Below are 19,092 nucleotides of genomic sequence, written 5' to 3' on the forward strand. Positions count from 1 at the left end.
GTCTTTGTACAACAGGACAAACCACATCGGTGCCATGCCAAGCTGGCAGCACAATCTGATAGGCCAACTAGTTTAAAAAAAAACCTCTAATTAGTTCAGTTGGTGTACAATTGCCCGATTTTTTGGTTTGACGGTATAACTATTTATAAAGTGTATAACTTTAATTAACATTAATTATATGGCCAAAGCGAGCTGTTGTGAGTTATTAATGTTCATTAGAACAACACGTATCCCAAACTTATTTAATAAAATATAAGTTCACAGTCCGTGCTCGCAACATCGATAAATGTATTAGTTACGAATTACAAATAACATGAGAACACAAAAGTGCACGTGCTGCAGTAGAGTCTGCCGTGACCCGGATTCGAACCGGGGTTGCTGCGGCCACAACGCAGAGTACTAACCACTATACGATCACGGCGAGCTACCGGGCAGCTGAGAGGGGTTGCTTCATACGCTGAGCGCTTCCTTGTGGACTCAATGAGAAAATGCAAGAACTCCTACTTTCTCATGTCGTTATGATGTCGGTAAATGAACGCAGTTTCACAAGTATTATACACGTACGCAACGTCACGGAAAGCTGTTAACTTTGTCGTGTAAAACCCGTCATCTTCCGAAATAAACTAGCTAAACCAGATCAAGCGAGTGACGCTACCGGGTGACGTAATAATTCATCGTTTTTGAATGTGCGTTCTAATGTTTGAACTAAAGCATTAAAATCGAACGAAATCGAACAAAAAAGGGGATCATTGTGACGTAGTCCTGTTGCTGACTGTGACGTGTTCGCTTTGGTTTCCGCCTTTCGTGAGCAGGACGGTTTGCAGTATGAGGGGCAGCATTCTGGGCGTTTTTAGCTAATTATGTTCAGATATATGAACATGTTGTCATTTATTTTTGTATCACTATTTAATAAATAAGTTAAAAAAAAAGATCTGCTGCTATCTGATTTCTCTTGCCGTGACCCGGATTCGAACCGGGGTTGCTGCGGCCACAACGCAGAGTACTAACCACTATACGATCACGGCGAGCTACCGAGCAGCTGAGAAAGCTCATGGTTTCTAGTGCTTTTCTTCCTGTCTTTCGTTTCTTCACTCGCTCTGCGGGAACATCTAGTGAAACACGTTTCCGAAAATCACCACGCTTATAGGTTATGTTCAATGTAAAGTGACTTACGTCATGCACAACGAATAATTAATAATAATAATTAATAAAAAGATTCAGTAGAGCAAGACAGTTGACTTAAGGCGTCCACTGTGTTATTCCAGGGTGTATTTTCTGTTACTGTTAGCTACCTGCACTCAGACCCAGTGTTTGGGCTCAGACATAACGTAGAACTTGTTCAGTTTAGTCAAAGGTTGTCAATTAACTTACATCACATCAGATAAGGCGAGGATCCGCTTTGCTGTCAGAAGACCTAAGCTGTAAAGCACTATATGGCTGTTGCCGTTGTGTGTTTATGGGTCCTATCGGTTTTTATTTAATTTTATTACACCGCAGGGTAATAAAATAACTCCTCGGTGTTGTAACGACTGTGCATGTCGTGCTAAACGGACGCCACGGGTGACACACATGAACAATCATCTTAAAGAGGCAAGCTTTCCCACGTTGCTCCATTAATCAAACTATAGCTCCCTGCATCTAATGAACAGACTATATGCACCACAGTAAACAACTGTGCACCTTCACTAGTGTCTTGTTGAACTGCAGTTGTCTGGTTCAGTAAGTGGATCTCAATTCAGAAAACAAGAGCAAATATTCGATCAAATACTGACACTTGGTGGCCATGGTAATCTCTCTACTGCCAAGCAGTGTGTTATGTTGTCTAGGTAGACAAGTGCAGTACAGTAGTATATTTATCTAAAGACTCAAAGATCAAACGTTTCTTCAGGATTTCTTTATTTCTGTTTTTCCTCCATATCGTTTGATGTTAATATTCAGTAAATGTACCACCTTCATGTTAACATAGACTGAAATAAGTCAATGTTTTACAATCAAATACACAAACAAAATGCACAGTTACTTAAAAAAAATAAAAATATCTATATCTATATCTATCTATTTATCTATCTATCTATCTATATATATATATATATATATATATATAATGGTACAAAATTGAATATATGGGAATGATAAAAACGTCCTCACTTATTTTAGAATTTATCATTTATTTTACTTTATTTATTCATTTATTTTAACTACACAAATGCACACCCAAATATACAAATGTCAAGCTTAGCCTGTATATCACCTTAATTTATATGACAGAAGAACTTAAAAATAACAAATACAATAGTACAATTATTATATTATAAATCCATTTTTAAATTTTATTTAATAAAGCTATCATGACTAGAGAATTAAACTTTAGTACATATGAGAAACACTTGAACAGTACAGTACAGACTTAAGCTTCTGATATTGAACAATTTGTAATTAATTAATTAATTAATAATAATATAAATCATAATGATAATCATAATAAATAATAAAACAATAAATATACATGTAAATTGAGCTTGTAGGACTTAATTATGCAGTCATGACTAATCAGAAAGTTCAGGACTACACTGTACTGACAATTTTGCAAAAATAAAAAATAATTCCAAAATGCAGCTTTTTATGAGACAAAAGCTTACCTTTAAATAAATGTAAATGATATTTTTAAATATTTTAAACAAATATTAAATGTATTTATTTCTGTTGATACAATTATCATGATATAATGATATTTTGGAGATGGAGATGGGTTTTGCATGCCATATATATATATATAATTGTTGTTTATTATTATTATGTTATATGAGGATTTCTATGAGGTTAAAAATACATTTTCATATCTAATAAATCTTAAGTACTCAGCAGTTATAATGGCTAATAATGGCAGACTGAGAGAAACTGAACGAAAAAGAGAGAACACACGCAAGTGGAGGCTCACAGTGACCTGTGTTCATGACACCGTCTGGGTTTGGCTCTACTGTTCTACCACCAGTTCAGACCTCCACCAGTACAGTACAGCCTACAGACCAGAAGGACCAGCCTGTAACGTCCGGACTTTTCTGACTGAGGCTAATGTGCTTTTTGTCGATGAGCTGATGAGTCCGGGTTGTGTCCGGGTTGTGTCCGGGTACACACCGAAGAGCAGCTCTGCGGTGGGTGAAGGTGTTGAGGAGCAGCTCGCTGCGTGCTTCGCCATGTCTGCTCAGATGTAGTCTGAAGTAAAGATCTACGCTTGTCTTGTCGACCGCTGAAGTGTGTGTCCAAACGCGGAGTGTACTCCAGTGTGGAGAGGAGCTCCCTTCTTCCGCAGAGCAACACAACACGTCCAGAGTCGGGTCAAACTCCGTAAAGTGAACACACACACCACAGACCAGCCCCTTCCAACGGCCTCCTTTTTTATTCTAATAAACAAACTAGTTTCTCCTTTTCGCCTTTTTTCCTACACGCGTCGTCGAGCTCGTCAAGTTTGCGCTGAGGAAGCGCAGAGGGTTTTTCCCGACGCCTCCCTCCCGCTCGTCCTTTGGCCAAGCCTCTTCTGGACACGAGCGCGGTCATTTGCACCTGAATAACGCGGACAAAAGACACGTAACTCAATCGATCAAAGACTAATCGCTTTTATTCCTTACGCTTTTTAGGAAGTTGCCTTTTTCTGACAAAGAGAGAGAGAGAGAGAGAGAGAGAGAGAGAGAGAGAGGGAGAGAGAGAGAGGGAGACTCGGACCGCAGATTCACCAGAGTGTAAACTGTGTGTCTGCTGGTGTCTCAGCGGTTCCCCACTCAGACTGTGTGAAAATAAACTTTTCACTGTGTGTGTGTGTGTGTGTGTGTGTGTGTGTGATAAGTGAGGAGAAAGATCCTGGTTGTATTTGGTGCTTTGCAGTCTGAGGAGCCTCATATGTGGGTTGTATTTATTAAAGCAATTATTAAAGGTACAACCATTGATTTATTATTTTCTTGTGATTGTTTATATCACCTTTTGCAAATAAATTCCAGAGAAGAGAATAAATAAACAAGCATGGTTTCACTGGTCACTGGTTTTTAATTATTAGAGTTTATGGCCTTTTAAAAATAAATAAATGAATAAGATAAGCAAATAAATAAAACATACTATGTCTAGAGGATTGTTTTAATATCACAAGATTCTATTCATACCAATTATAAATACTAAAGAAATACTTAATAAAAGTGTAATTGCCATCTTCAAAAATAATCAGATTTTCTGTAAAAAATTGAAGCTGATTTCTTTAAAAACAGAAGAATTTTATTTAGGGGAAAAGTCTTTGAGGTATGCACAACTAAGAATACATACACATGAACACACACAGATGCAGATCTGGCAGTCAAGGAAATATTAAACATGTTTGACTTTAGTACACATTAAGACCGCTGTGTTAAAGGTGCAGAACTTCAGCCCACTCACTCACTCACTCACTCACTCACTCACTCACTCACTCAGTCATATCTGATCTGAACGTGTTGACAACGTCGTCTGACAACGACGTTCACCATCCATCACAATCTAACCAACAATCTGAAATCTGGTGTTCACCAGACTGATCTGTAAAAGAGTATACTGGAAGCTTTTATGGGCATCTTCTCAAACGCACGCCTGCAGATGTTCTACTGGCATATCCTTACCCCTGTAGTGTAGTGGTGGTTGAGTCATTCTGAATGGTCCAATTCTGAGTAAATGTTATGGAAGCAAATGAATAAAAATAAGCAGTGTATTTAATTCACACTGTGCATGCAGGAGTTTGTACTGGTGCTACTACAGTAGCTCATGTGTGTGGATGATCATGGACAGGCGTGTTTAGTGCCTTTGCTGTAATAGAAAGTGTGTCTCTGGGATGGTGGTTGTTGTGGTCTGGACCGGTGCCATCATTGTGCTCTCAACACACACAGAGTGCCCCTGCCAAAAGAGAGTGTTAGCAGCATTACTGCTGCAGTGTGCAGCTTCATTACAACAGTATGAAGACTGAACAATACACTATTATTATTATTATTATTATTATTACGGTTGTTGTTGTTGCTGTATGTTATTATTATTGTTATAAAATGTCATAGTAGTACAGTAGATGGAATAATTATTACCAATTTACAATGAGTAATTAACCATAAACATAGTTATTCGTGTCATTGTGGAAATTATTATTATTAAGTGCTTCATGTATTTTTAACTAATATTTACTTACAAAAATATAATTTGCAACATTATTATTGTTATTTATTTGTAATATTAGAATAAATAACAAAAACAGTCATTTTAGATGCTGTGTTTAATTGTGTTAATAATTACTGCATGAGCTATATCAGTATAATAACAACATTAATAATGATTAAATATAAATTATTATTATTATTATTATTATTATTACTATTAATATTATTATTATTGGTGTGTGATGCTGTGTTGTAATGTGCAGTGTGTGTGTGTGTGTGTGTGTGTGTGTGTGTGTCCTCTCCATATGTAAATTCAGCCGCTGGCCGTGAGCGGAAGTGAGCGGCGCGCAGAGCTTCGACCGGTGCCGTAGCCAATCAGAGCCGAGAATGAGAATCCAAAGCGCTCAGCTCCGTTTGGCTGCAGCTGCGCGAGCCAAAGAGAGAGAGAGAGAGAGAGAGAGAGAGACAGAGAGAGAGAGAGAAGAGAAGAGAGAGAGAGAGAAGAGAGAGAGAGAGACAGATGAGTGAGAGAGAGAGAGAGAAGAGAGAGAGAGAGAGAGAGAGAAGAGATGAGAGAGAGAGAGAGAGAGACTGAATCTGCTGGACTGCGTTCACAACCGCTTCACTGAAAGCAGCAGCCAGAAATCTGACTCGCAGAGGAAGGAAGATAAAAAAAAGAAATCAGAGGTGCTCGCTGACTTGATTTCTCCGCCTGTCTGCCAAGAATTCTCTTCCGGTGTTCATTTTTTGGAGAGCACCGCAGAAGAAAACAATCTGAAAAGCACATTTTTCCCTTTTTTTTCTGAACTTGAGACATGTGAAGGTACCGGCTTCAGTTTCACACGGCCTCCAGGAGTCCCCGTTTAAACCCATGCAATACAGTGCGATGGTACGTTAACATGGTGTGTGTGTGACTGTGGCGTGTGTGAACACTTTCTCCTGTTTCTCTCTGGAGTTGCTGCCCGACTCCGCAGTGTTAGCCTGCAATGCCACAGTTAAACTGAACGGGCTTTCGAGAAAGTGCCTGTGCTGTGTGTGTGTGTGTGTGTGTGTGTGTGTGTGTGTGTGTGTTGGGGGGTGGTGGGGGTGCGGAGAGCGGAGGGTAGATGTCGGACTGTTTATGTTGTGTGTTGGCAGCTTTCCTATGTGGGTCATATCGTCGTGTCAGAAGTCGGTGGCAGAGTTTGCTCCTAAAAGACTCGAGCTCTTGGCGCGCGTCCTGCTCTTTAGCCGACTCTTCCCCCTCTCACACACTTTCTGGCACGCTGCAGGAGAAGTGGGAGAGTGAGACACTCGTGCGTTTTTTTTTTTTTTTAGCCCAGTGGCAGATTTTACAGCCCTGTTTCTGGTTTGATCACTCTCGTGTAGACAGATCTGTGTGTGTGTGTGTGTGTGAGAGAGATCACCTGTGTAGATGTGTGTCCTCGGGTTTTCGCTGTTAGTCTGCGTTCGTGTAGAGTGTTGCAGCGTAAACTACGAGTTACAGCTCAGACGTATAAAGTACATGTGCTACAATAACTACAGTATCCACAGTTCGCTAGCAGCGTGTTACACTGTAAACAACGCGTTACAGGGAGCAGTAGATCTGTTTTATTTGCCTCTGTGCATGTACGACAATCATATTGCCCTGGTGGTCCACATTTGAGCCATGTGGTAACGTGTAAATGACGTGTTACAGGGAGAGCATCTGAAGTTTGTATGTATTAAAGTACCTCTGTGCAGACAACAACACCCATAATTCACTGCTGGCCTGCATCTGTGCACTGTTACGTTGTAAACAGCGCGTTACGGTGTGTGTGTGTGTGTGGGGGGGGGGGGGGGGGGTGCACAGTATAGCTATTTTGTATTAATTACAAATGAAGAACATCTGAACAAGTCCTGCAGTCTAGACTGGATTATACTGAACCCTGTGTAAAGTGTAAACTACGTGTCACCGGGAGTTATTGAGTTATTTAAGACGCATTGAAGCACCTGTGTACAACTACACCGTGTTACCTCTGAACAGGTACAGCAGCCATACTTCAGCACTCATGCACGGTGTTAACTCATGTGTCAGCTACGCGGTAACGGGAAAACGTCTGTATTCGTACGTAGAGATATTAAAGTAGTAGGTACAACAGCCTCCATGTGTGTGTGACCAAACCTGCTCACTTTCAGGCGGTTTGACCTTGAGGGAAAGCTCAGGCTATCCTGCGCCGAGGCTAACGCGAGGCTACAAACCATTACCAGCACACTCCACAAAGTCCTGCTCTGCTGGACGGAAGGAGTGAGTGAGTGAGTGTGTGTGTGTGTGAGTGTGTGTGTGTGTGTGTGTTTGGGAGGTGTGCGGGGAGGTCTGGACGGTCGACTTTGACACAAGATTACGACTCGACGTGCTGTGAATCTTTTATGAATCTCAAACGAAAGCGGTTCTAGTCCTCCTCTGCTCTTCCCCCTCCCGGGAGCGCGCGCTCCACTGGGATACACAGCCTCAAACACCGGCCAACTTTTCCCTCTCATGAAAGAGCGCCAAAGTCGAGCCGTGGCGACCTGCTAGTTTCAGAAGAGCCTGTTAGCAACCGGTAATTGGCCGATTGACGTGTTTTATGGCGCGTATTTCAGGGAGTCGGTCCGTGTGGCGATCACCTCGTGGACTGTCTGCTCAGCTCGTGAAAGATTAGGAAGCTGAAAGGGGTTATTCTGGTTCTCGAGTATTAGGAGTCGAGTCATATGGAGCTGTATGAGCCAGCTAACACTGCAGAACCTCTCTCAAGAGCGTCCACACGCAAAGTCACCGGTTTGTGAGGAACCGGTCTTGAACCTTGTTGTTGGATGCTTTTAGAAAAAGGTTAGACCTAAAATGAAGACCAGTTCGTCCAGTACACTTTGCGTGCTTAAAAATGAGGTTCTTTGACGGTTCTTTAGAAAAATGCAGATATGAAGGATCAATAAGTGGGGTAACAGTTCTTTGCTGTCCTATAAAGACCCTTTAAACCGGTTCCGCTGGTCTTATTGTCAAAGACTGTACTGTATAGACCCACATTTGCTGAACGTGAACATAGATGAATCATGAACCTGAACACAGTCTAAAGAACACGTGTTTAAGGTCCTGAACACGTAAAGAACAAATGCACAGACTACGTTGAGATATTGCACAATGAGCATTTCGCGCGCCAGCGGTGAGGATGTTGCGCAGACGGTTCTCAGACGTGTTCTTCTTCTTTACCTAGAACGCGTGCACCCTTTTTGGGCCCTGCACATGCATTGTGTTTATTTATTTATTTGTTAGTTTTTGCATGATAAAATGTTGGTCAATTTGTCCAAAACGTCCAGTTGGCGCAGCTCGTGCATTGATTTCAATAAATAAAAAGTTATGCATGTCTTTAAGAAGTTGTAAATAAGACTTCTCTCTCTGCAAAGCCCCCCAAAATCTCAATCAGTTTGAAATCTCAGAGAAGAGAGGAGAGAAAAGTGACAAAGCAATCCCGTGGAAATGGTGTGGTTTGTGAGGAAAAGCGGAAGGTGGGCTGTGGACACGGAGAGGGGCTTGCTGGAAGAGGAGGAGTATGACTGTGTAATTAAACGAAGAAAAAAAATATCAAGAGACTGATTTGTTGGGATCGAGCAGACCGGAGGGTGTTACCGTATGATATTATATCAAGTTTGAAAAGCAAACACGGGATCAGAAATTTGGCGCCTTCTAGTTTTCGTACCGCGCTCGTGACATTCTTGCAGATTCTCCTTTAAAGCAGCACGAGCAGCACGAGCAGCAGCAGCAGCAGCAGAGGCCGGTAGCGGGCTCCCCCCCCTCCTTTCGCTCTCTCTGTCTTTTTTTCTTTCCCACCCTTCACTCCAGACCGGCTCGAGCTCGGTTTCTGCGAATGCACGCGCGCTCTGTTTGAACGCTCTCTCGTGCTGTTCTGCCACGTTTTTATAAATGCTTCAGCTGGACTGTGTGGACTCCGGGCTCTCGCTCGCCTGTTAATGAGGACAACTTCCACTCGGCCGTGCACGGTGCAGCAGCAGCAGCAGCAGCAGCACGAGCTCCGGAGGATGAACCGATAATATCCTATCTGGACTTTATTGACCGATCTAATCGATCTGCATTGGCCGGCGAGGGCACGATGTATTCGCCGATTTGTCTGACCCAGGTATCACTCTTATAGCTTGCTTTTTTTTCTTTCGTTTTTTTCGATTGACCCTTGTTGCGTTTGCGTAACTGTGCGCCTGCAAAGGTGCACAAGTTTTTTTTTTGTTTGTTTTTTTATAAACAAAAATGTTATTTATTTCAATGCAGTTTTGCACGAGCGAGCATTAAGGCCAATATTGCATGTTTCAGCGTTTAAAACATCGGGCGCGTAGGAGATATAAGTAAGAAGTGATTTCTATAGCGATTTAAGGTGAAGCTCGGTGCGCGTGCTGCTCTCGGTCTCTCTCTGTCGCGCGCGCTCTCGTTCAGCCCGTCGCACCACGGCAGTTGCGAGACTTCAGCTGAGGTATTTATGAAATTTGCCACACAAAAAGGCATTTATTCGGGTTTTATACCCATAAATTAATCGCCTGTTTTAGTGAATCACTATTACGGACGAAAATACCAAAAAATTGTTTCCGAAACAACGTGAAAAGTACGAAGTCTCGCAGTACGCAGTGCTGGTGCTAGCTAGCTAAAACGGTCGATATTTTCAGAAAAGCAGAAAGCCGGGCAAGCCAGCTAGCTGAGCTCGAGAAGAAGTTTTGCTGTGTTTCCCCTCATGTAAGTTTTTTTAGTCTGTCAGAAACTCGGCAGTGTGTGAGAGAGGGGAGCCTCTCTCTCTCTCTCTCTCCGAGCGAATTAAGATGAAAACAGTGATAAGGTTGATTCAGCGGTTGGCCAGAGTCCGCCGGGTTTGGCTGACACAATTTTACTGTTTATATTTGACTTGGCATCGCGGAGTGATTGACTGAGATATGGGGAGCACAAAGCAGGACTCAGCCTGGAGGGCCGCAGCCACTGCACACACCGCTCACTCACAGCGCCGTTTGTTCCTTCCTCACTTTTAAAGACTTTACCTCAGTGAACAGTGAGCCAAAAGCACCTTTCTGAAGCTCCGTGTAATTATCACACCACCAGATAAGACCGCAGTGGTGTCTGTAGATTTGGTCTGCGCTCAGTGAGCGCTGCTGTGGACTTGCTCTGTGGGAAATTTCTACAGCTAAAAGTGTGATCTGTCAGCTTTGTGATATCCAGAGTGATCCCGTGTCTTTAAATGCGATTTTAAAATGTAAAGGGTAGCTAGGTTTTGAAATGGTTGATTTTAGGTCTCAGTTAAGGGCACATATCATAAGTAAGTAGCCATAATCAAATCCTTATGGAAAAGTTTATTTGTTTAATTTTCCTTGTTTTGTTGTGTGTTTTTTACTCGCATCTACTATCTAGTATCTGTATAGATTTTATTTATTTAACTTTATTATTTCTGTATTATTTTAGCAGTTTTTCAATTTTGAGAGCATGTTTTTTGCTTCATAGACCTAAATGTTAAATACCCACAAGTTAAACTGGTTAGGCTTTTCCTGTCGTTTTTAAAGCGTACATTTTAAAATGCAGATAATTTTAGAACAAGGAAATTCTGAGCAAAATGCTTTTGTGGAACTTCTTTAAATAACTTCATGAAAAACTTTCACAAATTATGTTCCTCATTATATGTACTAATCTAATAATACATTATATACATTTTTTTCCAGCTTTTTTATGATCCAAAGCTTTTTTCCAAAAATTCCGTGTCCCTATTTTAATTGTGAAATGATACAAAAGTGGCACACTAACACATTATGCAGTACACCACATTTCCACATGTCTAAACAATACAGAAAACTACAGCCTGCCCCCTTTTATGCAGCAGACCATTGTATAGTATTTAGATAATTTAAGTTGTGCAGTTTTGGTGTACAGTTGCGGTGTGTGTGTGTAAGCAGCGGTGAAGCGTGGGCTCGGAGTGTGAGGCTATCACAGGGGGGGATAGGGAGTGCACTGCTGCCTGCGGTTTCCCAAAGAGCAGACACTCGCCTGCATGAAGAACAATATGTGGTTTAACTCTTACCCTCTGCCCTCGTTCAGATTTTGGTCGCTTAGCTTTCAGTGGGACGCAGGAGCAGCGTTTGGTCATTTCTGTCCCGGAGATTTGCAGATATCCTAAAGAGGGCCAAAGTCTCTCAAGCTGTTTATTTTTTAACACCCAGTTCCACTTGATAAAGATTCCCTGTATTTAAGAGCTGTTTTAGTGCCCTCTCGTTTGTTCAGTGTTCAGTGTGTTACAGTTGAACTTGCTTGTACAGTATTAGGCTTTTTCAGTGGAAAAACATCTTAGTCACAGAAGACCAATTTTAATTTTGGCTCAATTTTAGGACTGCATAGTTTCATTTACTTCACTACATATATATTATTTTTGTTGCTGTTGCCAGGAATGCGAAGCACGGTTCCTCATGTCCATTTAAAATAGCAGCAGATTTTGCGTAATGTGCTTGTGTAGTGCAGCTGAACATGCTGCGGTAGAGAAGGACGAAAACAGGCCTGACAACTGCGAAGCCTCTGCACACTGCTGTGGAATCAGGCCTCTCTTCATTTACAGCTTGCTGGGCAGCAGACACTTTTAATGCCACTCTTCCTTCAAGAGCTTTGGGGCAGAAGGAATGTGCGGCTTGTGCCAAGGTGCCATTTTCATTGTCCACCTTGGTTTGATTTTAAGAGGGAGCTTCGAATAATTGCCACAAATTTGTGCTAACAAATTAAGCCCCCCCCCTCTTTTGGAACCCACAAAATGTCCCGACGGCAAAGCAGATCCACTTACATGGAGCTGTAGAACTTTCCCCCCTTTTTTCCCCCCTTGTTGCCCTTTTTAGGGTCTTAGCCTCATGTATGTTACTGTTTGTGTGTTTGTATTTGGTGGTGTGAGTTGTTTTACATTTAGTGCTAATAGATTCTGTCTATTCTGTCCGCACTTTCTCGACAGGCTTTGTTTGTTCCAAAAGGGTTCTGTGGACTTGTGCTGTGGGGTCGGGGCCACAGCCGGAATGCAGGGCTGTTTGATAAGAAGGCTGGAAAGCGAGAGGGGCGCATGCTCTGGTGTGCCAGCATTCACGGGGGTTTTGAGCTTGGAGCATGCTCGGAGAGAGTGGGGAAAGAGAGAGTAGGAGAGAGAGAGAGAGAGTGAGGCTTCTCTAACTGTCTGCTGTGTGCTGGCACGGTGCAAGCAGACGCGGTAAACAGTGGCATCCTCCTTCTGTGTGCCTGCAACACCTGCAGTTCCATACAGGCCAGCGCTGTGTCTACAATCGCAGCAGGAATGGTAGATGTATCTTTCTTCCATTAGAGTCTCAGATGGTTGTTGAATTATTTTTTGCATTTCCAAAAACGGCTTTAAATGCCTTTTTTAATTAGAAAAAGGTGTTTATAAGCTGCAAAATGTCAAAGAGTCTGTCTGAAGTGTACGCCAGAGCATCTTTTGTGCATTGCATTTGCAGTTGTTTACTGTGCGTAATTGTTTTAGGCGCCTTTTGTGGTTTGGAGTCTTAAACTGCATTTCAGTGACTACTTACACCTCCTTTTGTTTGTCGTATAAATAGTCTGTTTTGTTTGTTTTGTTTTCCAAGCAGTATGATTTTTTTTCTTTTCTGCCTAGTGTCTCTTTCGCTTTTTTGGCCGCGTAGCCTCTTGGCTAATTGAGCAGGGAACCTATGCCAAAAAGGTCACTTCTGCTCCTGTTTACTTATTTGCCCCTTTTTTTCCCCCCGTCTCCCTTTTCTTTCTCTTCCCTCTCTCTTTTTCACTCTGCTTACAGGATGAGTTCCATCCCTTCATCGAGGCGCTGCTCCCTCATGTGCGCTCCATCGCCTACACCTGGTTCAACCTACAGGCTCGGAAACGCAAGTATTTCAAGAAGCACGAGAAGCGGATGTCCAAGGATGAGGAGCGAGCAGTGAAGGACGAACTGCTGAGTGAAAAGCCTGAGATCAAGCAGAAGTGGGCTTCGCGCCTCCTGGCCAAGCTGCGCAAGGACATCCGGCAGGAGTACCGTGAGGACTTTGTGCTCAGCGTGACGGGCAAGAAGCACCCATGCTGCGTGCTTTCCAACCCCGACCAGAAGGGTAAGATCCGGCGCATTGACTGCCTGCGGCAGGCGGATAAGGTGTGGCGGCTGGACCTGGTGATGGTCATCCTGTTTAAAGGCATCCCGCTGGAGAGCACGGACGGCGAGCGGCTCGTCAAGTCGCCGCACTGCACCAACCAGGCGCTCTGCGTCCAGCCCCACCACATCACGGTGTCCGTCAAGGAGCTGGACCTGTTCCTGGCTTACTACGTCCAGGACCAAGGTAAGCCCACAGAACGGCGGCAGATGGACGGGAGGGCAGGAGGGAGGGAAGTGTCGCTGTTTGAGGTTGCGCCTTTCCGACGGGAAGGGCCTGAGTCAGTCTACAGTGGCCTGAGTGACTCATGCCTGGGAAGCTTAACTCCTTTCTCAAACACTGATTTACTAATTCACATTAAATCCATTTGTTCATTTCTTTCTAATACATTCAAAGTTACAGAATTCAAAAGCTTTTTCCCATGACATTATATCTGACAGGAATGTATAACATCATAACATCTTAAAAGATGCAATTACTAAGTAATATTTTGTTTGAAATTGTGCTTCAAAGTATGTTTGAGGTAAACAAAACAAAACACATCTAGTTTGATTGAATTAGTTCTAGAATTAAATATTAAGAGTAAATTGTATGTGTGTTTAGAAACATCGGTAAACTTAAAAATGTTTTTTTCCTGACGTACTACATTTGCAGAAATTAGGAACACTAGATTGATCTTCTGAAGCTTAAATGGAATTTCATCCTTTGCATTTAAGGAAGAACCAAAAAATCTACTGCACAAATTACAGATATTTGACACATAGATAAATATTTTAGACATTTAGATATAAAAACAGATATAAAAAACAGCTGTGGAAATAGAACCGATTTTCTGAAAGCAAATCTACATGTTTAAAGTGTTAATGTTTTCCCCTTTGGCCACTTTGTTCTAAGCATCTGGTTTGATACTGTAATCATATTCTACATCTCAAATATTCTATAGTCATTCCCTACTAAGTGTTGTGTTCTCCTGTAATTTTCTAATTCATGATTATAATTTTGCTTTATAATTTTACCTCAGTGCGTGTCATCTCTGACATAAAACATCTAATCACTGTAATTCTTCAGGTAATCCAATTGTTTAAATCCTCAAAATTCCAAATGCTGTGACAGTGCTTATATTTTGCTGTGTTGTGTGTGTGTGTGTGAGTGTGTGTGTGTATTTAAATGCTATTTGTGAGGCGGTGGGTTATCACCAGGCTTGGCGCCTCCATTTTGTAGGAGTGGAGTGCCAGGCTAAGCAGAAGGCATGATGGAAGGACAATAATGGTTGCCACTGGCACCAGGGTTGGCATCACACTCTCTTTTGTGTCTTTGTAGGGTGTCGTGCATTCGCCCGTTGGCACTCCCACTGCCGGCTCAGTTTTTATTCTACTGATTTGATCAGAGCAGAACAAACCATAATTTGAAATAAACACATATGAGCTTTATTACTAATCATATTTTAAATGTTTAAACATTATTCTACGCACAGTTTAAGATGGTGAGTGTTATACTGATGATCAGAGGATGCCTGTTTGGAGGTATTTTTAAATTGTCACAAATATTTTTACCATAAGGTTCGATATAGGGATTATACATCTACAGTTAAAAGGTATAAGAAACAGTCTTTGGCACATCAACCCTTTGCCCAGATAAAGCGTTTGATGGTTCAGCACACCATTAACAGCTACATTAACAGTGGCGACTGAATAAAGCTAGTGGGTTCTCTGTTAGGGGTTTAATGTGGGGCAGCAGCACGTTTTGCCCCCTGGACCTCGTGCCCATCTCCTCACACAATGCCCTCACATTGTACCAGAGCTCCCCGGGCGGCCATTTTGTTTGCGTTGTGCCAGGAGAGCGGTAGGGAGAGTGCCAGTAACGGGAGGATGGTGGTTGGCATCAAACCCTCTTTGTCTGCTTGCATGCCTTTGATTCGTTAGTTGGCATCTGCAATGCAGTGGGCATGGCGGAAAGTTTTTGATAGCGGGAGAATGGCAGCCGCCATGATTTGTCTTTCAGAATTCGCACAAAGCATGCTAATGTGCAAAAGGACAGGCATCATCAGCCATGTCAACGACAAAATTGTCAGGCCGAAAAAATTTAACTAGCTTAGATCTTTAATGCTGTTGCGGTGGTGCACTGTTTGATTTCGTCTTGTTTTAAAAAAAAATGTTTGGTGCAGACGGAATCACAAAGTGGCTAACACGCAACCTCATGCATGACATAAAGTGAGTAGTGCTTGAAGCTTGCTTCTGCGATTTATTCTGCTACTATAAGTGGGTGGTCATGCTAGCCTTAGCATTAGCCATGGTACTGCAGCAGGCGTTGGGCACAAGGCTTTGTGCTTGTGGGCAGATTCAGAGTGAACTAGATGGCCTCTGCCACACTGCCACGGTGAATGGCCAGTTGAATAGCCATCAGTGTGGGAGTAGGGAGGTGGGGGTGGTAAGCTTAGGCAATGGGCATTGCGCCATGCCCTGCCTCCACGCTTCTCCAAGCCCACCATCGCCATTGTGCCAACCCCTACACCCTGTTTCGTTCAGCCTCCTTCTTTCGCGAAAACGATTACAACATTGTTATCATGGTCAACGCTTATCTGTGTCGAAACAGTTGAAATAAATTCAGGGCTTTTTTCTTCATTTTTGGTATGGATCTGAAGATCGCGAGGCCGGTTTTAATTGAGGTTGAGATGCAGTCTGTTTTCTGAGATTTATGATGTTGGCCCAGGTCCACTATCGTTCAATAGCAGATCGTTCAATAGCAAATCTATAGCGCTTTTACCAAGACAAAAAAAGCTGTTCAGTCTTCCCTTGCTTATAAATTGTGGGTTGTCATTAGAGAATGTGCTCATCTTTTAAAAATTTGTACAAGCTGGTTCCTTACTGGCACTACAAGTCAAGTCAGGACGTGTGAACGTGTGAGCATTTGGCCACGCTTTCGATTCACAGCTCGGCACACACATCACAAAGAAGGAGACAAAGTAATATTTAGTTTTTTGTTTGTGGAAGGACATTTTATGAAGACTTTGAATACTACAGCTCTCGTGTTTTTGCAGGCACAGGCTATTTTTTAAAAGCGTACATTGTGGTATGTGTAAGCTTTAAGCATGAAGAACGTATTTTAAGGGACAGTAGATCGGGGAGTTTATATCAAACTGGAATTTCTTCAGGGATATCTGGGCTTTTCTGACACTATTTTGAATATATTGGATAAGTTATATTATGCCAATTCAAAATTAGTTTTTTTTTTAATGTTTGGAATGTCTGGTGCCGTGTTTTGGTTCAGATGTTTGACCATGCTAATTTGAAAAAGTAATGTGTTGAAAAGCTGCAAAATGAACAGTGTTCAATAAATAAAAAATATACTTGCTTATTTGGATTATATCAAGTTTACTAACACTGCTATTCATTTTAGTGTTCATTTTAGTGTCTTTCATACCTTCATTTGTCTCCATTAATTGCAATTATTTTCCCATAGCATTAATAACTATTGATAGTTCTTCTCTTTAGTACCAATACTCTATAGCAGCTAGCGTTTTATGGTTTTGCTGGTGGTGGATGGATTATTTCTCATTTGTTCTAGCGTGTTAAAGAGGCCTGTTTTACGAGTGTGAGACTTAGCTTTTGGCCCCTGTGTCAGGACCTCGGCTAAAAGATGCGGCGGGTGTCCTGTGAAGTTTAATTGAGCACAACGGATTTGTGAAAACACAGAGGTGGCCTGCGGCGTGCAGGGGCAGACCAGGGGGTTTAGCGGGAGTGTGTATAGAGGGCTTGGGGGTGTACCTGAACCCCCAAGCCTCCCTTTAACCTTTAGACATCCGGGTCAGTGGAGCGGTGGACAACCCCTTGACTAAAACTGACCGTTTGCAACACTCCCTCTGTGTCCCTGTCAGTGAGTGTGTATATGTGTGTTTGTTACAGGGAGGAGGTTGAGCTGGGAGGTTGGTTGTTTGCTCCCAGTTTTCCAGCTGGCTGAGTTTAAGGCAGAGTCAGGACTAGCCACATTGACCTAGAGGTCACCACCCCTGCCAGTGACTAAGCACAGCCTGTGATTCTCTCTCTCTCTCTCTCTCTCTCTCTCTCTCTCTCTCTCTCTCTCACTTTCTCCTTTTTATCTCTTCTCCTCAACTCCCTCTCTCTCTCACTCACTCTCTCTCTTGTTCTCTCGCTTTTCCACTTATAGCAGTGGTTTTCCTGGGGCTGTCCTAGACCCATCCTGCCCCTTGTATACCACACTCAGAGTCTGGTCCAAAGGGACAGCTGCCCAGACACGCACACACACAGACACAGATACACACACTCACAGAAACACGGGCTTACACCCAGAGCTACAGAAGCAGAGACGGTTTGGAGCCCTGACAGCAGTCTGCTTCAAAAATTGTTATACAAGTACACAAGCATAAAGGACGCCACTGCTCCGTGGCATTTGTTTTTGTTTAGCCGGTTATTTGTTTGTTGGCTAATTGTTTCCAGCGCGGCCTTGTGGCTGCTGTGGTCGTAGCGCTGTCCGTTAGAGAGTGAGTTTGTGGCGGATCCGTTTGTAGGCCTACAGCTACTGACTTTCTCCAGAAACCAGTACAGATGGTCTTCTCTCTGTCGGTCTTGGTCTCTTTCACGCTTGCTCTCTTTTTTGCATTCTCCCTCTCCCGCCACTAAATTGAGCATTTGTGGGTGCCTTGCTTTCAAAAGGAACAACAACGCACGACTTGGTTTCAGTTGTGGAAATGAAAGGCAATGGCTTCTGTTTGATGTTTTAGTACACTGGTGTACCGCCACATTAAGCATAAAGGGGGAAAAAGGAGGGAGCGATGTAAGGGGGTTGGAGGAGTACGAAAGGATTTGCTGCCACGACTTCAATCCACGATAATCTTAGCAGCCTGCGGGTGTTTGCGAGTGCCTTTCTGCCGAGTTTCCTCTGATAAAAAAAAGCTTGATTGAGCAAAAACACATTTCTTGCCTTGCTCTACATACATTTGCACGAGTGCACTGCTGTTAGAAAAGAGCTTTATTATAGACCTGAGCTTTCTACAGTGTTTACTAGTGCTTGTCTGAGTGTGAGAGCAAAAATGCTATAGTAACGCAGTACGCCAACTTTGTGTTTGGCTTGTGATAGCGACTAGTGCCCTTGCCGGGGTTTCAAGTACAAAAAGGAAAGAAAATCAAAGTCATCCACTCAGCATACTTACAGTACACTTATTTTGGTCAATAATTTAGTCATTGTTCTTTTGCTCACTTTTCTCATTTTAAATGCTGAAACAAAATCTATAGCGTATAGAAAATTTGCTTTTCGATCACTCTCCTGTTCCTGCTCCATTACAGAATGGAGGGAGCGCTGCTGAGTGAGCTGAAGGTCATTTGGGGAAGATGCTGATTTATGTTTGTGCTGAGCAGGCAATAAGGCCTGTGCTGGGCTCTGGCTGCTCCGAACAGGGCTGGAGAGCTGATTAGTATTCTGCTCGGCCCGCGGTGACTACCTCACGCAAAGCCATAACCTATCGAACACATTCCCTTAGTCTAATCCATTTAGAGCTCCCTCCAGCTCTCTGGCCTTCTTTATTGATTTCCCTCCCTCCCTCCATCTATATCCCCCCTCTCCTCTCCACCCCTCCCTCGATTTCTGGCTCTCTGCTCCACCGTTGGTTCAATTCGGTATTTGGTGGTGTACAGTTACTCCACATACTGCTGCAGTGAAGCTGTTTCATTCCTTCACTTCTCAGGCTTGTCTGGTGTATTTCCTTTTTCTTCTATTTTTCCATGTTTTAGGTTGTTTTCTGATCATTTCATAAACCTCAACGGCCCGTGGGTGGCCCAAA

At 42.8% G+C, this 19,092-nt stretch overlaps 1 protein-coding gene and 2 non-coding genes across 5 annotated transcripts in view; 1 reads left to right on the plus strand and 2 right to left on the minus strand.

Moving 5' to 3' along the window:
• Positions 1-349: 349 nt before the first annotated feature.
• Positions 350-421, minus strand: trnah-gug (transfer RNA histidin (anticodon GUG)). The gene has a single exon. It is a non-coding gene; the product is annotated as a tRNA-His (tRNA).
• Positions 422-953: 532 nt separating this feature from the next.
• On the minus strand, positions 954-1,025 carry trnah-gug (transfer RNA histidin (anticodon GUG)). The gene has a single exon. It is a non-coding gene; the product is annotated as a tRNA-His (tRNA).
• Positions 1,026-5,808: 4,783 nt separating this feature from the next.
• LOC140562343 (nuclear factor 1 B-type-like) overlaps positions 5,809-19,092 on the plus strand; it is an 87,965-nt gene continuing 74,681 nt past the window's right edge. The window contains exons 1-2 of one of the 3 annotated variants that reach the window (XM_072687888.1): positions 5,809-6,048; positions 12,953-13,484. In XM_072687888.1, coding sequence (XP_072543989.1) covers positions 6,031-6,048; positions 12,953-13,484 — 550 coding nt within the window. In that variant the 5' untranslated portion in view covers positions 5,809-6,030. Of the gene's footprint in view, positions 6,049-8,791; positions 9,290-12,952; positions 13,485-19,092 lie in introns of those variants that run through there. The other 2 variants (XM_072687887.1, XM_072687889.1) reach the window with 2 other exon arrangements.

The sequence above is a fragment of the Salminus brasiliensis genome, chromosome 9, assembly GCF_030463535.1.
Source record: "Salminus brasiliensis chromosome 9, fSalBra1.hap2, whole genome shotgun sequence".
Lineage (NCBI taxonomy): Eukaryota > Metazoa > Chordata > Actinopteri > Characiformes > Bryconidae > Salminus > Salminus brasiliensis.